The sequence below is a fragment of the Chelonoidis abingdonii genome, chromosome 9 (genome assembly GCF_003597395.2).
Source record: "Chelonoidis abingdonii isolate Lonesome George chromosome 9, CheloAbing_2.0, whole genome shotgun sequence".
In the NCBI taxonomy this organism is placed as follows: Eukaryota; Metazoa; Chordata; order Testudines; family Testudinidae; genus Chelonoidis; species Chelonoidis abingdonii.
In genome coordinates, this window is record NC_133777.1 from 7613777 (window position 1) to 7634970 (window position 21194).

General features: G+C 40.5%; 1 protein-coding gene across 1 annotated transcript in view; it reads right to left on the minus strand.

The window, feature by feature from the left end:
* USP22 (ubiquitin specific peptidase 22) overlaps positions 1-21194 on the minus strand; it is a 200609-nt gene that overhangs the window by 25613 nt on the left and 153802 nt on the right. The window contains exon 6 of the mRNA XM_075069166.1: positions 7980-8149. Within this exon, the coding sequence (XP_074925267.1) occupies positions 7980-8149 (170 nt within the window). The remainder of the gene's footprint in view (positions 1-7979; positions 8150-21194) is intronic.

Here is a 21194-nt window from a genome sequence, read left to right on the forward strand (position 1 = left end):
GCTAACTGTTGACAAGACCTCAGTAAGTGACACTACTGTTTATGTTTGAGGTATATTTTCCAACAAAACTCTTCCATCACATGAAAAAGAATATGCAGAGGATTAAAAAAAAAAAAAAAAAGCAGTGTGTGTTATCTCACTACCGTGGGGAGAAAAGTTTTTTGTTTTTAAATTATTTCCGGGTTTCTCTTTGCTCTTTTCCTGTGAGCTTTTTCACACCAGTAAAATTGCAAAAACTGTGCAACAAGGTGGCTAGAGGAATTGTACTGTCTCTTTTGGGGTTAGCTGTAAGTGAAATTTGGTCTAAATTATTTTTTCACTATCCTCATTTGTGTACAAAGCTCTGCAGTCTTTTGCCAAATTTCTCTGCAAATAAAGTTCTCTTCTTCTATAAGCCCCTATATTCTCAACAAGAAACTATACCAATGCAGCTCAACAATGCAAAAAAGCCTTCTGTAAATAAGATGATCAATAGGTAACTGATGCCAACAAGAATGACACCAGGAGACTGGAGTGATAATTGAAATCTGCTGATGCAGCTACTGTTCAACATTATTCAGGAAACTGCAGCAATAAAACTTCTCTGTTCTGTCACTCCTTACAATTAGTCTCAGAGCTCTCTGGTCATTTTAACCAAGAGCACTCTCTATAATTACTCCACTGCAGACACTAGACCTGCCAGCAGATTTTAAATTCTTTAGTGCTTCATTAGGATGAAAGGAATCTAAAAGAAACTATCAAATTATTGGCTATTACCACATGGAAACTGGAAACACACCCAATCATAGTACTGTTAAATATATAGTACAAAAGCTTCACTCATACTATATTTAGTAGTAGTCCCTATGTCTTTTACTTAGCAAATTTTTATTATTTACAGACAAGGATGCTGGAACAATTTGTATACTGGGGGAGCTGAAAGTTATTGAATCCAAACTGTAAATCCTATATATAATGGAAACCACTTCAAGCCAGGGTGATCAGATGCTCCGTTTTTAAAGGGACAGTCCTGTATTTAAGACCTCCTGCAGGTGTCCTGACGTTTCTTAAAAATGGGCAAATTGTCTCATATTTTCTGTCCTCCTCTCCCCTCACCAGTATAGGCAAGTCCTGCTGCTGGCCAGATACCTGCCAATGAGTGGGGGGCTGCAGTGGCTGACAATGGGGGTGGGTGTGCAAGGCTGGTGGCAGAGCTAACATGCAGCGCGTGGGGCTGGCCACTCCCCCTGCTGGTCTACTGCTTGCTGGCTCCGGGCCAGCAGGGCCCTGCCCCACATCCCATTTCTGGCTGGCACTGGCTGCGTGCTGCAGTGGCTGGTGAATACAGGCAGGCACCAAATGGTGGTCAGTTATGTGTTGCCTCTGCTGCCCACCCGTCGACCCTTTATGTGCTCCCCCTATCGCTTTCCTCTCCTTGCTTTGCCCCTTCACCCCCTTAGGCCCGCTGCTCCTCCATATCCCACCTGGCGGGGCATGTCCCGCCCCACCGCTGTGCAGCAAACCAGCCTTTGGTTGGAGCACTCAGCTCATCAACAACCTGGTGGGCAGGCTCCTTCCTTCCCCTATGGCTGGGCTGGCACCCCAGGAATGCCCCAAACCCTCCGGCCCGGGCACATGTGCCAAAGCCCCACACTGCACTGGCATGGAGAAGCTTCTCTGTCCCTCAGCTAAGCTCTGGAGTGGTGGTCGGTGAGTGATTTCCAGACCATTCCTGCCCCGAACCGGCAGGCTCCACAGCAGCTCCCGGGGAAGGGGCTTAGCACCCTCTTCACCTCCCCTCCCCCGGGGTCCTGCCTCGAGGAAGCACAGTGCTGTTCTATCCCCTAGACACTCTCCCCTACAAAGCCACCTCTCTGGCGGAGGTCGCGGAAGCCCTTGCAGTCAGGTTCCCTGGGCCCTGGTGAACAACACAACCTTGGAGCTTAACCCCTTGCTGCCTGCACTATAGCCGGAGGCAGCTGGGTTACATAGGTGGCCAACAGCAGCCTGGAGGTGTTAGTTGTGTGTCAAGAAGGTAAAGATAAGGTGGTAAATAAAAAGAATCCAGCTATGCGGTATTTCTTTTTAACAGGGACTCAGTCAACTTGATACGAATTTGAATGTTTGTACTGCATAGTTCTGATTAATTGCTGTTGAACTCGCTTGAATATGAGTAATTTTTACCAAGTGTCCATATTTCCCTGTGCCAAATACCTACTTCAAGCCAGGGAGAGCGGCAGCACCCCTCGCACATCTAGTTCCAGCACCTATGCTTACAGATTACCAATGTAAGTGCAATTCTACAGGCACATTACCTTTGTGAAACAGAAACAAATCAACCAATGCCAATATAGACCCTAGAAGGACCTGACTAATTGCATCTTCTACTGTGGTAAATATATATTTTTCTAATTTTAGAGTGCGCTTACCAAAGAAAATGTAGATGTATGTGACAATATGTTGTCCTCATCGTTCTCCAACCTACAAAGACCACTGTGTCCCGCTCTATGTTGAGAAATGGAAACATAGTTGTGCTTCTAAACCTTGAGCTCATTGGAATATAATTTGTGTGCTTATATCTAAGGACTAAAAGAATCTCACTAAGGAAAAACTACTAAAAACTCTTTCATCAATAAATATTTAAGTGCTAGCAATTTTGTATATTTAATACTTGACATTTTAAAGCTTTGTCATTACTGATGTTTAATTATAACTAGTGTAAGGTTCTCTAGTACTTTAAGTATTTCAGGAGACTCTACTGCAAAGCAGAACATGGAAAAAAGTGACTTTGCTGCATACAAACATATGCAGCCATTTAGTTCTAGAGCTCAGACATTACAAAGAGCTAACAGAGCTAACCAGGTACAAGGTATGCTTATAAAGCACACACTGATCTCTTCTGCGCTTTTGAAGGTGGCTAACAAAAATGCCAGGTTATGCCTTTTTTGCTCTTTGTGATGTATAAAATGGCCTAAAACGTATATTTTTTCAAAAAACCTTCAAAAATCTCCTCATTTATTCTCTTTGAAATATCAAGAATGTCAAGTTTGGTCTTCTCTAGTTTTATTGGCAAACTCTTTGGGGCTCTCAGAGATGTGTACTGTGGGCTTTCCACAGATCTCAACTCAAGGGGCAGTAGTGCAAACTCCTTAACAGACATCTATTTCTTCCAACTGTTTGCAGGCTGAGGTCTCTGTTTTTAGATATGCCCTGCCCTAGTATTTTTACACTGGCTCATGGCTACCTCTAGTAGTAATGTGTATGGGATTTCTAGATTTCGTCAGACATTTTACACAATTAGCACTCAGCAGCAATATACAGCAACCTCGACTCATTGGACAGAGCTAGAACAGGTAGACCCCACAGACTATACCACTGCAGGGATGCTCTTCTCCCACCAAAAATGGATGTGTGGAGCTGTTCCAGCTATGGGAATAAACAAAAGTATTTGGGCAATCTTGCATACATACCAAATTAACATTTTCTCTGCAAGTAAGAGTTCTTATACATCTAATTCCTGTTTTGGACTCCATTCCAACTGGAAAAATTAAAAAAGCTTCATTTATGAATTATTTTTCAACTTAACCCTAAACAGACAGGAAGTCTACAGTGGAGGATGGGGGAAGAATATGTTTTGGTTTTTAATACCAATATCTATCCTAGGTCCCTCAACACTCAGTAGTGTTTCATGCAACTTGGAAGATCTCAATTTCACAAGCATGGATATAAATTCGATCCTTGTTTTAGAAGCAATAATTTATTATGGTTTACGGCATGGGCACAATTTCCATGGAACTTTACTGTGTATGGAACTTTAAGGATACCATAGGTTTGTAAGGCGTTTCTACTGTATAAATCTACAAGATGCTTTACTGAGCATATGGTATTAATTCCCATAATTTCTTCTTTCTACTTTTCTTTAACTCTTGACTTTATAAAAACATTGCCTAGACTCTCAAATAGAGGACAATACTGCATGTGCCCAATAAAGCCCCAGTCTGTGATGTTTGGCATAAAGGCCTTAAGATACTTTTTCTTCCCTTTTTGGAGGTTTCAGCCAGAATTTACTTACTTTTATTTTCTACACAAACCATTTCAACACAGACTAACATCTTAGACATTAGAGTAATAAGTCTTCTCATTCTCCTCTTTTTCCTGTGTGTTTCTATTTCTAAATTCTCTCTACCTAGTTGTACTGTATTCTTTTGCAGCCTCACAGGGGTGGGTAATGATAGGAAAAGAGAAGGCTTTGTTCTTTACATTGTGTGAGTGCATGCACCACGACCTGCAATATCCCCAGTTGCTCCCGCTATTCCAGTCACAAGTAGATGGAGACAGACACCCTGCTAATCATGCCATATTGCAAGGTCATTCTGAAAAGTGAATAAATATCACCTAGGGACTAGACCATCACTGAACTCATTTTCATTGGTACACCAAAAGGAAACAAGTGAAAAGCTAGTACATGAATCCATTAAGCCAACTAGCTCACTGAACAGATTCTATATATTTTTATTTTTGATTTTTTAAAAATCCAGTTTCAACTACATTGGCCATTCCCAAACCCTTTTTATTCTTCCTGCGATGCAGTACAACTGGTTTAATTATATTATTATTTCACTGAGAGGCAAACTGCATGAGCTAAAATGTTAATAGATGTAATTATACATTTTAAAAACAAACACTAGAAATTTCATGCTGAAATATTTGCAAAGCTGCGCCTAGTGAATTTACAGGGAAAGAACTAGTCCCTTGATGTAAACAGTGACAAACAGCTGACACCTTCATTGCTCACCATCAATCTATTTCAACCAGAAGGAACTTGTCACTTCCAAACATGCAAATGCAGTGGACATTTATCATGGAGAAACCACTGGTACAACCTACACAACTGATCCGAAACTCAAAAGCAGGACAACATTATTTCTTTAGGGATCACAATGGGCAAAATTCACTCTGATTTTCAGATTGCAGATCTCACTTTTTTTAGTTTTCTAAGCTGAACTTATTTGCATGCTCTCACTAGAGTCCCTAGCATTCCATTTGGATAAGATCATGCCTTCAGGAAAGGGGGGTGGAGGAGCGATAAAATTAACCCTTGCCCTGATTGTCTGACATTTAATAAGATGGCTTGAGACAACTGCATCAATTAACCCCCGAGAGAAAGCCAGGTAAAAACCAGATCACACTGAAAACCAGAGATAGAATTTGAACTGCAGTTACCCTGGTAATTAAATTACAAAAGATTCCTTCATAAGAGTCACACTGCTGAATCTCTATTGGTTAGCCCTCCCTGATCACTGGAAATGCAACATTCTGTATAAATGCATGTGTGTTTTTAGTGAGGGGACTGGAGATAAGCAGTTCAGTGCTTAATTATAAGACATTAGATGGAAATGTGTGTGTGCAGATATTCAAAATGTTCCCACAGGGAAAAAGGGGCTTCTAATAAAAAAGCTGAAAGATTTATCCAATGTAGCCAATAATATAAATATTTACTATTCACAGATAGGAGAAAATATTCTGGAGTTGGGTAATCAACAGCACAGTTTTGCTTCTGAGGGACTGGGTGTTAAAATTTTTACTTCTAGGTGCTTGTGTGGTAATTCTCTCTCCCATATCACTTACAGTATCCCTCCCCAACATTAGACTCTTACAATAACCTAAATACCTCAATATGAGGTACAGAGATGAACACAGATCACTGCAGTCCTGTCTCTACAATCTGGTATTTTAAACAGCTGTAATTCTATACTCCTTCATGGTATCATAAACCTCGCAATATGAATTACACAAGATTTGGTGAAAACACAGGTATGGATTTTGATTTGAGGAATTTTCAAAACTGCCTGTGGAATAGGGTGACCAGACAGCAAATGTGAAAAGCCAGGATGGGGGTTGGGGGGTAATAGGCTTCTATATAAGAAAAAGCCTCAAATATTGGGACTGTCCCTGTAAAATCAGGACATCTGGTCACTCTACTGTGGAATTTAGAAGCATAATCCACACTGAAATTGATGCAAGTTGTGCATTTAAAACCTCTCCGGGACTGGGACAGTTTTTTATGTTCCAGGTTTGTATGATGTCTAGCACAATGGGGTCCAGACTCCTATACATTACACTCGTACAAACAATAAATCCCCAGGCAGCTTTTCCAATCTCACCCCCAATTCATGACATGGTAGTCATGTCCTCCTCGCCTATCCACCCTTTTCAAAGGGACGATAGGGCTAACAGAGCACCAAAATTATTACAAGCCAATGGGATGACGTAATGTTTATATCAATCTGATGAAGGCACATCAAGCTGACTGTAGATGATATTAGTACCTATATACTTGGCTTTTTACAAATCAAATCGGATTTGCAAATTGATAGCCTACAGAAATTGGTATTTCCACTCAGTGCCTCGAATACTTACCTATGCAGAGTGGTATCCCCTGCCTGTGATATTCTGACTGACCACATCTAGTGTGAATTATCCTCTAGCTGCTTCCTACAGGAGCACCACTTTCCTTCTCTCCCACCTGTAGTTCAACATCCTCAGTAGTAAATAGGAAATGAGCCCACGTACAGGAAGTTTAATATGTAATTAGTTAATGTTTGTAAAGCACTTTGAAAGTTCAAATTGCTATATAAAGTGTTAAGCACCATCTCAGAAACCAACAACTTTCTAGTAGAACATTTAAAAAAGGACTTCACTTCCCCACACAAGATTGACTGATCCACAATAAACAAGAGAGTTATCTTTGGCAAAGTGAAACCTACTGAATAGCAGTAAGTCGATTTTAGGTGTGGCTGGACTTCTATGCCTTGAAATATAAACATATACTAAAACATACTCTGAATACAGACATTATTTCGAAGCAACATGCACCTACCTTCTATCAGCATAAACTACAGTTTTAACCAAGCAAAGAAAAGTTCTGAGCATTTCATTTGCTTACCATGAAAGCAGGTCTCTCACGAAGGGGGAAAAAGGCACAGGGCAGATGAAGAAAGTTCATCTTAAAACCTAAAATCAAAGTCGCCTACAATCCTATCATGTGGTCTTATATTTCTGAGTTAGAAATAAGACTGCAAAAGTACCTTCAACACAGTGAGTCACAAAGTAAACATCTTTCAATGCCTATCATGCAGCAAAAGCCTACTGAGAGGAGGTGGAAACTTCAGAAAGGTATACTGCAAAGCCAGGCATCTTGTTGAACAAAGAGAAAGAGTATATGCACAAACAGGCACTGGCCTTTGTTTTTACCAGTGGGTGCTCGTCTCCCCCTTTGCCCTCGCCCACGTGCAAGCAGTGGGAGGGTTCTCAGGGGGAAGAGGCTGAACAGGGGTGGGGCCTCCGGAGGAGGTGGCTGAGCAGGGGTGGGGCCCACAACAGATAAATCCAGCCCTGTGGGTGCTGAGCACTCCCTATTTTTTTTTCAGTGTGTGCTTGAACCCTGGAGCACCCACGGAGTTGATGACTATGCATGTACACACTGTACATACTGTACCAACGTGGTTGCTTCCGATTATCCTCCTGCAATTAATGTGTTTTGGTATAGGAGAGGCTAGCAAATGTTTTTAAAGGAAGGAATACACAGAATTAAGATCCTTACAGTATTTACACTAACAAATGTAACCCTGTGCCTTAAGGTACAATGGTACATACTGTAGTTTCGCTCACTCTCCTCTCCACTACCAGAGCCTGTGACAGATTCCTCAGTTAGACTTTGGACCTTATACATAAGATGGACTCGCTTAGCTTTAACAGTGCCCTTACAAGGTTTCTTACTCGGTCCTTACTCAGACAACTTCCGATGACTTCAGTGGCTGCTTTGCCTGAATAAGGACCACAGGACTGGATTCAACTATTCTTTGACAACAAATTCACATTCCCTTTTTATCACTGTATTTTGTCATCTGATAAACGTAAATGAAATTTATGATGCCTCTCTGCATAAGAAAAGTTGTGGAAAGTTACAGGGTGCTGCTGTAGTGGTGAACGGTACTCACCTCCTGAAAAAGTGTAGACATTTCACAGACCAGACATGAGCTGGGGCTTTGCATTTCACATTTGTGCCTGTCGGAGAGGAAGAAATCTCGCAGTAGTGGAGTGTGGGTAAGTGCCTGGACAATACAGTTCATAAAACATGTGTTCCCAAGATTGATGAGCCCTCGTAGACCTGAAAGAGAGAAAGGGAAGGGGAAGTATAAGTACTGCTGAGTTAAAAACAAAACAGAACTGAGCATTTCAGTCATTTGCATCATTTGATATATTCAAAATTCTGCCCCTCAACGTCTTAGGAGATTTTATATCCTGTAATAATTTATGATCAATTCAGCCACCAGTAAACCAGAAAGTGCTACAAGTTTACAATTTTTTTTTTTTGCAAATATGGGTTTTGTGGGGCTAGGGAGGAACCCCAAAAAACAAAACCCCACAAACAAAAAAATGAATTGCCACTTGTGTTACTGATCAAAGAAGCTAATGGTTAAAGAGTATGGTAACAAGCACGCTCCAGACACCTAGAATGACACATTTTGTCAACATGCCATAATGTTGATCAACTGAAGCAAACAAAAATATTCACAGCTCAACACAAAAAAGATTTTCTTCATGTAGGGCACTAGGCCAAATCATGCTTCTGTAATTTTATTATGCGCCATTTTATCTTGCAGTTACAATTTTCTTGTCTGAAACACATCGTAGATAACAAGGTGTTGTTTTTCCTGCCTAGCTGTGCAGATGAGGAGATGGTGCTGACAGTGGCAGACCATACCCAGGCCATTAGGCCCAGTTTATAACAGTGCTGATTTTACAGAGGTTGGGTGTCTGAACACAGCACTTTTAAATTAAGTAAAAGTCTAAGGATGTTGCTACCTAGCTCAGCTCAAATAACAGACAAGTGAACATTAATTAACAGCACAGAGGTCTGGGTTCAAACCCACAGAAGCCAAATGCAGGTATGCCCTATAATGCCCATAGATAATATCTTGTGCATGAAAGCCAAGATGCTTAAAGAGAACACCCTTTTTTGCACACCATGAAGAGGCCACAAATAGGGAATGCTTTTCAGTTGCTTGCAAAGCTCATTTGAGAAGAAAACCATGCTCAGCTTCCTGTGTTTGTCCCCAAGACACTGACACAACTACCTCTATGAAGTAGTTGTGAGCCAGAAAGAAAAGCATCATGAGGACGAACATGATTATTTTAAATATACAACGATCCTTAAAGACACAATCACAAAACAAAAGAAAATGCTCTGATATTAGTGACAGGTAAAATAACCGCATTTCCTCTTGTGCAACACAAATGGAGCCGTTGGAGGCACTGCAAACCCGAAAAGAAATGATTTGCCAGAACTGGAGAATTTTCCTGCCATTCCATGAAAAGACACCAGATGGCAATGCGGAGGTGATTAAAAATGCTGCAGTTCTCTTGCAATATACCATATAGTGCTCAAAAAGCCTTTTAGCTTCCTTCACCAGGAGGGGAGTGTGGTCCCGTTGCTAGGTTACTGTAGACATTATTGTGTTGAACTGCATATTGAATTTAGGTGATGGATACACAGCTCTCCTACATCATCTCTCCAGCATGCAATATGACACTGCCCTGCCCCTCCAGCATCCTGTTGCTTCTGTTTATTCTGTAGTGCAGCGCATAAAAAGGTTTCCATTTACATTACAGTAATTTCTGTCGGGCAGGAAGCACACTGTAATCATTTGTTTTATTATCACGCTGGGAGGCAGAGCAACTGAATGAGCCACATTAGCAACTTGTTAAATAGTTAATTTGTCGTAGCACACTTAAGTATAGTAGGATGCTGCAGACAGCAGAATAATCCGACTAGCTCACGCATCTCTGTGCACCATGTCGAGATACAGAGATATTCATGCTGGGGTAAAAGTCATTGTCTTTGATCAACAGTGCTTTCTTAGCGCCCCCGTTATCACTAGATTAGAACTAACTATTTGCTGTGCAACGACTGAGGCCTTGGGAAAACCCTGGCAGGGGATATTTAGCACTTGTCTGTCTGAGCAGGAGTGCTTGTCTAAGCATGAGAAAGTCTCCATTGTCCCTTGCAAACATTAGCCCCTATAATTAGTGACAGAATTCAAACCAAGTCTGTGCCGTACAGAAGCCTGTGACGGGATCCCTGGAGCCTCTATTTAGTTGAAAAAATGGTATTGCACATAGGTATTTATATCCTATTACTTTTGTTTTTGGTGTCTGATTTAGTGCTCCCAAATAAAGGTAAACAGTATAGACAGCTTTTTTGAATTCATTTATTGAGCACTGTATATTACATGCCTCTGGCTGAACCTTGCTTTGCTATGATCACAGGCAGCACCTTCTTCAAGATGGTCACCAGAAGACAAGCTGCAGATTTCCCTATTCGGAAGGTTGGCTTGGTTACTTTCTACATGGTTGCACAAATTGTTTTGATGTCAGTTTTGCATGCGTCCGAATGTGGTGCTTCATATGGAGCCATAATAGCTTGACTGAGTTGAGATTTGGCGACCTGTAACACACACAAATAGTGCTGAAATTTAGATACCCCTGACCCTAATGACCACTCTGCAAATGGAGCTTTGTAGAAAAAGATGTGGACTTACTTGGCTGGGGTGACACTCAGTGTAGCCTTCAGGCAGCAATGAATGCAGCAGCCACAATACGATTTGAGTTTTCTGAAAAGAAATAGAACAGTGCATTGAATGAGAGGTAAGATACTGCACCACAGATCAACGTTCTCCTGTAAGGATTACAGCATCCTTACCTTGGAAAAACACGGTTAAATTTTATGTATATAGGGTCAACTGTGGCTGGGACTTGGTTCAAAATACTCCTGTTTGTAATTCCTGAAAAAGAAAAAATGATGTTTTAGACATAACAGGCAGTGTAAAATGAAAGACTGTCTTAGTACAGAGACGCCTTATGCTGTACCTGGGCCATTAAAAAAAAAAAAAAAAAAAAAAGTCATAGAAGGCCCTCTACCTCTCCTTATAATCTGTCCCAAGAATTTTAGTGACTTGTTTTGTGATGTCTAAGCTGCCTATAATACATGGCAATATGTTTAGCATGCTTCATATCATTAGAAGAATAATAAATCCAGAAACCTCTACTGCCTCGTCCCTTCTTGCTTTGGGGAACCATTCTTCTTCATCAGTATCTGACCATAGGACAGTGCCTGTAGGGAGGAGTGGATACATTTGTTAAGACTGCCCACAGCATTCAACTTTGAGCTAACAGAATTGGCTGCTGTGTTGTGCAGACTCTTTGCTGTATTTTACAGTACCTTAGCTTTCTATGTTTCCATTCATGCTTGTGGTGCACTGTCTCTGGAGTGGACTTGAGAAATGCAGACATTGAAGATATACAATACATATTATAGGCACAGACCCGTGTGTTCTGGGTTGTGAGCTCGTTCTGTATAATGTTATTGATTTCCTTTTTAATCTTACTGTTGGAGAAAGGAAGAATTGGAAATAAATGAATAGTACCACTATGAAACAGTCATACCGTAATGCACGGTACAAATGCAAACATAGGAAAAAAAATCATGTGTCTCTTTTTAGTGGCCCATTACATAATGGACAGGCAGGGTACGAATGAAGCTAGATCTTCAACACCTTGAGCATGGACTGTGCATCTGAGAAATGCATATATCCCTTTTTCCTTTTGTTCTCAAAAATTGGGTGCTAACCAGTTGCTTTACCTTAGTAATCTGTAGTTCTTCACTCTTCTTCCATCAACATATTTTTAAAGAATTGCTTGCTGTAGAAAGACCTACAATATTGTGTTACTGTATACTTCGCAAGAACGCGTGGAGAATCAGAATACTGGTTGTTCATGCCCACACATACAGGTAACATAAAACAGCAAGAGTTTCTCTACTGGGAGATAAGTAACTGTACAGACCAGCACTGGATTGATAGCATTTGAAAGGAGGACCATCGCCAAAGGAATGCTATGAATTCACAAGCACTGCGCACATCCAATCAAGTCTTTAACATGCTTTCTGATTAAGGCATAAATTGTGACCATCATTGTTGATACCAGTTTCTGGGCAGATATGTCAAGGCCAGAAGACAGGCCATCCTGACAAAGAGGTACCATGATGAAACCTATAAGCTGCTCAAATTGGAGAGTCTGAAAGTATGAAGTTTAAGTACAGGTCCCTGCGTGGTCACAACTGGCATGAATAACTTAGTTCTCTGCCTGGCATCAGTGGGTTCTTTAAGCTCTTTCAAACAACTCTGGAAGCCAATACAAGTAGAGAAAGTACCTGGAGAAATGCTTGAGAAAGTGATCCAAAGGTCATCCCTGAAAATAAACAGGAGGACTTGGCAATGAAGGTTTCTAGAAAACACAACTGGTCATCCAAGATGGGCCTTCCAGACTACATCCATGTAATGACAAGCGCAATATCATTAATGTACATCTTCCTGAAGCTCCATTTCAGGAGACATGCCACCCTACTACTTAGTAGCAAAGAACTCACAGGCTTTCCTCTGCCACTCCTACATCTTCCCCGCACTGTTTCAGGTGCAGACGATACATTACCAGCCCAGATAAACGATCATGGACCTCGACCAGGTTTGAACGGAAGTGGAGGCTGACACACCTGTTACTATGTCCCACCATGTCAGCAGACATGTTATCTGTGCTAATGGTGGTCGATGTGATTAATGAGATAAAATCATTTTCATAGATTCTGAAGAGGGAGTCGGTACACCAGTGCTCTCTGTTGGGACATACTACAGACACTAGAAATTCGCAAAGACACTGAGTGACTGGCATGTAAGCCTACACAGGCAAGAGCATGACCTTTTGTGAAATTAGTGCACTTTGGTGTCAAAACCTAACAACATGCATTTTGATTAATTCTGATGCTTCTAAAATGTTGTCTGGACGCTTCCACTTCAGCCTAAACAATGAAGCTGTGTTTCTTTTGAAATGGCCGACTGTGGTTGTAGGTACTTACAATGCCCCAATCACAACAGTAGTACCTGAACACCTCAAGTATTTTTTATTTTTTTTTTTAAATTTACTGTACCCTCACAAGACCCCTGTGAGGTAGGGAGTGTTGTTATCCCCTTGTGCAAAATGGTATACAGGTCCAAATTGCACAAGAAGTCTATGGCAAAGCTGGAAATTGAACACACACTCCTGATCTCCAGTTCAGTGTCGTAACCATAAGAGAAGTTGTGTCTCCCTCTTTGTGTTTAATGGTCACTTAACAAGGTTGCTGTGGGCAGAAGGAATTTTGTGGCTAGGAAAAGAGACGCTTAGTAAAAGCAGTTGAGAATCAAGTTAGAGTAGATTTGTATTTAAGATTTCTTGTAGCATGGTTCATGTGCAAACTAGAAGATGACAGCTGCAAATTCATTTAGTTTGTCAACAGTTTAACACAGAGCTACAGTAAAAACTTCATCGCAGCCATGTTTAAAAAAATTCAACCACAAGCCTCTAGACTAAATCAGCGACTCATCTTCTCCTTCTAATTACTTTAAGAGAACAAACACCTTAACAGTCTGCTGTAAGGGAAAGGGGTTTCTGCAGATGCTTGGTGTCTGGGAAGGTGTACTAGTTACCTTCTTGAAACACAAATACAAATCTCTCTTATGCATGTAGAGTTAGGATGCTGAATTTGTTTACCACCACTATTTATATTACTCAGTTTATATTTCTAACAGGAGGCTTCTGCAGACTGTAGCCCATATTTTGATGTGGAAATTCCCCACAATTAATTCTGAGATTCTACTGACTTCTGTCAACATCGTAAGTCACCTGCTTTTGGAGAGATGAGGGAGGAAGAGTAATTTACTGTTTCAGGGAAACAATAACCAGCAGGAATTATTAGATTTCATGCCCTCTTTACATTTCAAAATGTATTATCACCAAGATGGATGTTGTATTTTTTTACATCACAAAAATCAGCAGTGCCAGTAAAACTGCAAATTGACATACAATATATATTTCAAATCTTAAAAATGTTCTGACTGCTTTGAGAAACCAGTTCTCTCCTTCCCCTATGTATGAAGGTAGGCAGTTAGAGTGAAATATATTGGACCTGTGCTTGTTGTAAGTTAACAGTAAGTTTAACTTCTTCATGCTTGCCCAGATGGTAGGACTAATTGTCATTGCTCCTGGTCAGGTCAGGAATTGCATAGTTAAATGAGGGCACTCTTCGTAGAAGAACCAGGTAAGAGCTGAGCTCCATTAATAACAAAAAATCCACAAAGCTTTGATGGGGGAGAGAAGGATAGAAGACGTCTGTGTGACCTGGTACGTTGCTGAACTGAAATACCAGCCAATGGACTGTACTGTGGTGCTTTACTAGGAGGAACCCTGCAGCAACCAGAAGGAGGTTTCGGTCTCAGGATGCCCATAAGAGGAACAGAGGTGGAATGGAACCCTGGGATAATGTTTTTCCTTTTACACACACTTAAGAAATTCAGGAGAAACCCATCTCCCACACAAAATATTGTGTTGTTCTGTAGCCTGCCAGAGCCGGGGGAAAAACATCACGATCTCAAACAAGTGCCACCTTAAACAGGCAAAATTGACCTGTTGGACATGCGTAAACTGTATTTAACATCTGGATAACTCAACTTTTAGATTTTGTAGTTGTAAGGAATAAAATACAAGACAAATGATGTCTGTATAATACGGGGTAGGTAATTTCCTCTTACTGGCAAATGTGCAAAAGAAACAAGTTTCAAATTGCGAGTCCATAAAGACCTACACACAAAACCTGGAACATCTGTAAATATCAGGCTGTTATTAACTGTAAGCCAATTTATCTGTACAGTGACCTGCAACCATGCAAAAATGCCCTGCAGATAGAAGGTAAGCCATAGCAGGAAGGCAGTTATATCCTATTCAGAGTAAGGTTAAAGATGTCTAAAAATAACTCAAAGTGAATTCGCTGTGGCCCAGACGCAGCTTCAAGTCAGATCCATTCTTCTGCAGACCTGGGCCCCTGGGGGGGACAGACCACATTTGTCAGTCAAAGGTGTGCACCCATCACGTAGTCTGCAGAAAAGGTAGCCAGGAGCAGCAGCATGGTTGTTGCCTGACCCCTGCTATCTTTCTGGACCAGTCATCTACCAGCTGATCTCTCCTGCACCCACAGGTTACAGGTTGAGCTAGCTAGTGGTGGTGGTGTCACGGAGAAGACAGAGAAAGGGCCAAATGATTGCTCATAAAAGGTAAGTAAAGAAATTAATAAATTCTGTCAGATCAGAAACTGGTTACAATACAGAAAACGAAGTTCAGGTATAAATGGTCAGTTTTCAACATGAAAGAAAGTTAACGGGGTTGCCCCAAACATTTATACTACGACCGGTGTTAGTTAGCATATTAGTGAACTTGAAGAAGAGTGGCAATGAACAATGAGATGGAAAAGTTTGCAGATGTCCAAACTCTTTAGACTAGTCAGGCCTAAACATGTCTCTAGGGAACTCCAAAAGGATCTAACAAAGAGAGGTGATCTGAATAGCAGATGAAATTCAACATGGACAAGAACAAGGAAGTTCATGCCGGAAGGAACAATATGAACTACCCAGATATGCTTATGAGTTATAAACTAACTGTGAAAGTTCAGGAAAAGATGCCCAAGCATCTTTGAGGACTGCTCTCTCAAGACATTACATCTATGTGCAATGGCAGTCACAAATACAAACAAGAAAATAAGGCTGAAGCAAGAAACTAAAACTAAAAAATTATTAAAAAACCTTGTACCCTGTTCAGTTTTGGTTATCTCATCTTTCAAAGGATACAGCACTAGACAGAAAAGGAACCAAAAAGGGCAATGGATTTGAGGCTTAGAAATATTTCCATATGAGAGATTAAAAAGATTAAGATAATTTAGCTGGGAAGATGAGTAAGCGATGGCAAGCTAGTGGTATATAAAAATAACGAACAGTCTAGAAAAAGTCAATCAGGAGCTCATATCTTGTGCTATAATACAAAAACAAGGGAATACTCAACTACATTAAAGGCAACTAATTTATAACATACTTTACACAGTGAGTAATTAAACTGTAAATAACTCACAGCCACAAGATTATGATGGAGGACAGACCTTACTAGGCTTCACATAAGAATTCTATAAAATGTCTAGACTATCTAGAATAAAAGTTTATATGGGATATCAATCTTCATGCTTCAGGATATAAAACAAGTACTAACAGCTTGAAGTCACGAATAATCTTTCCCAAAAGCATACTATTGCCTAATCAGCTGCTATGGGGAATCTTACATTCTTCTTGGAAGTGCTTGGTATGGGCTACTGAGAGACTGGATACCAGTAAATGGACCTTTGGCCTGAAATGAGTTAGGAGCACTACCTGTGTTTCTAATCCCTGATGTGCTCCGGGTTGCAACAAAACATCCATCTCTCATTATCGCTACTTGATTAAACCTAATCTAAGTACACTCATCTCCCATTCTTCTTACAGTGCCACTGAAAAACAGTGCACATATCCAAGATAGGAAGCCAAACTAAAATTTAAACAGACTTTAGTTCTTAGGATCTTATGCTTTCTATTTTAGCAAGAGCAGCAGCTGTGTCCTTTGGATTGTGTGTGCTCCAATTAAGAAAACTAAATGTCTCTTCATTCTTGCTATGTGTCATCATGTTAGAGGCAGCATCTACAAGTTGTTTGATTGTTATTGTTTTGCACCACCCAAATCTATTATGATGCTGTGCTTGTGCAATGCAACTGATGAGTTTCAGTAACTTGCTTAGGCTGTTGCTATTTCCTTGCAACAGGGACTGAGTTTGATATATTGAGTTATCTGCTCAATATCACGGTAAGGTATACACAAGTAGTAGGCTTTTTGCAGACTGTTGAGCTACATCTAATGGGAACGAGGTGATGAAATGTATAATGATCCTCACTGCTGGTTAAGGGACACAATTAGGTGGTTTAGGACCAAAACCTAGTAACTCAACGTTTTTAAAAGCAGCATTGAAATAGTTTGGATTTAAATACCCCTTGGAAGTATTTGCATTTTGCTGGAATGGCCAACATGGTCAACTACGGTGAAGGTTTTCATCATTTTGACACCTGCCAGTTTGTAAATGCACCAAGACCACTAAATACAGATTCGTTTTTATTGTCATCTCTAGTCAGAGCACCTTTAATACATTTCTTTCACTGTTCAAGAATAACTTCCTTAAAGGGTTATCTGCATAAGAAAGTTCACATGTGTCGTACTCAAACATTTGGTGAAGAGGCATTCAGAATGGATCTTACCTTGGCTGGCAGCTGAGCTTGGACAGCTTTATAATGAAGCTTTTAGGGAAGTGATAATACAGATGAGATTTTTGCCTTCCCACATTCCTTCCTTGCCTGACTTTCAACCACTTTCCCTTCCCTTCTGGCTCCTTTTCCTCTACATTCAATTGCGCTCTTCCCCCTATCCACAGGGAGCTTTCACTCAGTCACACTGCCCCTTTCTAGCTATGGCCTCTCGTGCTTACATCCCTTCCCTCCCCTTTGACTTTCATCCAATCTCTCCAGCAGGGCTTCTGTCTTCTCTCCTCCACTGAAATGACCTTCCCCAAAAAGTCACTAACAGCCTCTTGCTTGTCAAGCATAAGGGTTACTATGTTTATTCTCCCTATTCTGCCCCCTTGATTCGCTCACCTTTGGATGTTGTCATCACTCCTTGTCCCTGAAATCACCTCCCTTCCCTAGGCTCCGACCGACTCAAATCTCTCTTGTAACCCACTTCTTCTGCACAGGATTTAAGTGCAAACTCACCCGAATATACTTCTACCACCACTTCCATTTTTTAACTCAACAAACAAAACTGCTAAACCAACAAGGAGGTTCTGAAGAACTTCATTAATGCTTCTGCTCTTCGCTGGCTTGTGACTTCCAGCTGGCTTCTGAAGCCCAGCTCACAAGAGAGCTCTAGAGCACTGTGGGAACTGAACAGGTAGTGTCCCTGTATTTTAATTAGATGAGCTACAGAGTAGAAATAAGCTGGTTGGCCACTACCTGTAAACAATCAACAACATTGACCTATTCCTAAATTTGGCATGGGTTCATTTTCCCTCTTGAATACAAGTATGAGGGCTTTATTGAGGAAGACAACTAATGTCAGAGCTAGAAGAATTTAAAGGAAGCACAAGTCAATAGGAAACACTATGAAGAACCAGAGCCAATAACAGATGAACTAAACTAGAGGACTGTTTTAGAGCCATTACACACTTGTTCCACACTGAATAGCTGCAAAGCAACTATATTAGAAAAGACACATAGGAAAGAGTACAAATTTCAGTGGCAAAACTCAACATTTGGATTTTAAAATGAAACTCATCTATCTGAATTTTTAAATATCATGCAAAAAGTTTTCTGTAACTTTTTTCATTATTTGAGTTATGGTTGAAATAACTGATTGCATAATAGAAATCTTTTGCTAGTATGGGAGGAGGGAGGGAAGGATTCCACAGTGAATGTATTAAGATGGTAGCTATGGAGGATCTTAAATCAAAATCCAGCTAGACAAAAACAACACCACCACATTTATAAATATACACAATGAATTGATATGTACCACCTACACACACACGGCAATCCATTGCATCTGGATATAATAATAAAATATAAAGAACTCTCTCCTCCTGAAAAAATACAGGAGACTCAGGTATGCTGCTTAACCTGGAAAATACATATCTCATTAGATTCTAGAAGAAAGATTTTCCACATGGGTGGACCTGTCAACAGAACAGAAAGCTCTCAGTTGTTTTAAAAATGTCACAGACAACCAACCAAAAGCAACTGGGTTTCATCCTCATTACCAGTTTGTTTACCTAAATAACACAATACATTTTTCTCCTCCTGTGCCAGCTGCAGTTGACCTCAGTCAGTCAATTTCATGGAATTTACCAAATGCAATTTGTTCTGAAGCTGAGTAACTGATGGTACATACAAACTTGGATATGTATCTTACATGGCAACTGTAAAGCTGTGAGATCACTAGCTTCAAGGAGGCAAGCTTCTTGATGCTTCACAATGTACTTATTTTTCTTAAAGCGTCATTCTTGCCCCCATGATTTTTTAAAGAAAGTAATTCCCCACTTTTTAGATTATCAAAATACCACACAAAAATGTTATATGCATGTCAGCTCACTTTTCTTGGTGTTTAATCTGAAAAAGCCCATGTTAAAATGACAGTCTAAATGCACAACATTCAGGTACCTCAGTTAAGGTTCCTATAGCAACCATAGCTTAAGCCCCTTGTATACATATATTACTTTGTGGCACATATATGTACCTTACGGAAATGTTGTAGTCACTTTAGAACAATAATTGGTTATGTCTCAATGAAGAATCCACTCAATAAAAAAAAGTCAGTGGATGACTTGAAGAGATGCAGTCGGCAAAAATTTTAACTGGCTATTGCACTCCAATACAGTCACCTTCTGACACCTACCTACTAGAACCTAGGGAAGAAACTTAAGTCCATAGCCTTCAGCAGTGTTGCAAATCAATGCTGGAAGAGCTCTGCAGTGACCTTGCATCAATCTGTATCTTCAATTAAAATCAGTGCCAAGGTAGTTTCACAGCACTGAGCTGCAGACGCACCTGGCAAACCTGCAATGGTAGCCAAGCTAGAGAAGCACAGTTTCTAATAACGATTACAAAAAAACCTTAACAACAGAGCTGAGATTCAAAGACTACCCTTAATATAGCCGGCTAGATACAGAAACTGATTTACTCTCATGCATAGGTTATGCCTATACTATGAGTTGAGGGTGTGATTCTCAGCTCCCGTAGACACACTCATACTAGCTCTCATCTGAGCTAGCGTGCTAAAAATAGTGGCATAGCTGACACAGCATGAACACCAGCAGCGGCACTGGCTAGCTACCCCGAGTACAAACTCTCCTGTACCCTGTATGTATGTACTCAGGGAGGCTTGTCCATGCCATCGCTGCCCATGCTACCACACCTATACTGTAATTTTTAGTTTGCTAGATCAGATAAGAGATAGCACAACTATGTCTACAGGAACTGGGAATCACACCCCTAGCTCACAGGGCAGATGTAAGCAGAGCTATGTAGGGAAAAGGCATGTCTCTAACTATCATCATCAAAGGCCTTCCCCCGGAATTATCATCTCTCAGTCAGGAGCTGGGATTTCCACCTGGGGTACTCTGTTGTATATTGACAGAACCCATAGGCTGGTAACAGAAATGTTTTAATTATTTTAATTTTTAAAAATTCAATGGAGAGTTGTCAACCAAAAGTGTTAGAAATGTTTTTATTCAATGAAGAAATGGAAAGAAGTGTGCAGTGCTAAGCAACTAGGAATTCATCATCTGTATGCTGCAGAAGTTTAGACACATTTAAAAAATCCAGTGGCTTCGTGCAAGACAGATTTTAAAGGATAAGTGAATCTACTCCTTAATTTAAACAGCAGCTGACTTACTGTAGAGGTCACTATGGGGTAAATTAAAGAAATGCTGAGCAACACTTCCCATGAGCGAGGCTGTTTCAGGGAGCGAATACAGTAGAATGGATGCTTTATTATGAGCATTTTTTCTTAAGGCTGGTGTGCCAAGGGAACAGCTCATCAGTTAGTGGTAAGCTTTGCTGAAAATACAATTTGAGCAATACCACAAAGATGCCCACAATGGACACCACACGCAATAACCAATCAGACCTAAGAAGTTAAACAGTACAGAATACCTCGAAGGTAACCCATAAAATTAAAAAACAATCCTAGCTTAATTTCTTAGTACTCATTATTTACCGGGGATGGGTTAAGGTTTCTTCTAAACACAATGAACCACACTGTTTTCCTGAAAACGCCCCAAGTGGCTGCTACAACATGGAACTCTGAACACAAGCACAAATACTAGACCTGTTCACAAATTTATGTACCAAAAATACAAAGGAAGCAGATAATGCAAATGTATCTAAACTATATAACACAAGAACAGATGCCAATGTTCCTTTGCAGTTATGCAATTTAGCTGTAGCCATATCGGTCCCAGGATATGAGAGAGATAAGATGGGTGACATAATAGCTTTTATTGGTCCAATTTCTGTTGGTGAGAGAGACAGACTTTAGATTTACACAGAGCTATTCTTCTGGACCTGATTCTCTTTATACCCTGGTTATCCAAAGAATACTAAATCAATACAACTCTCTGGAGAATCTGAAGTGGGAAGCATATTGTTCAAAGCATTACTGTTTCC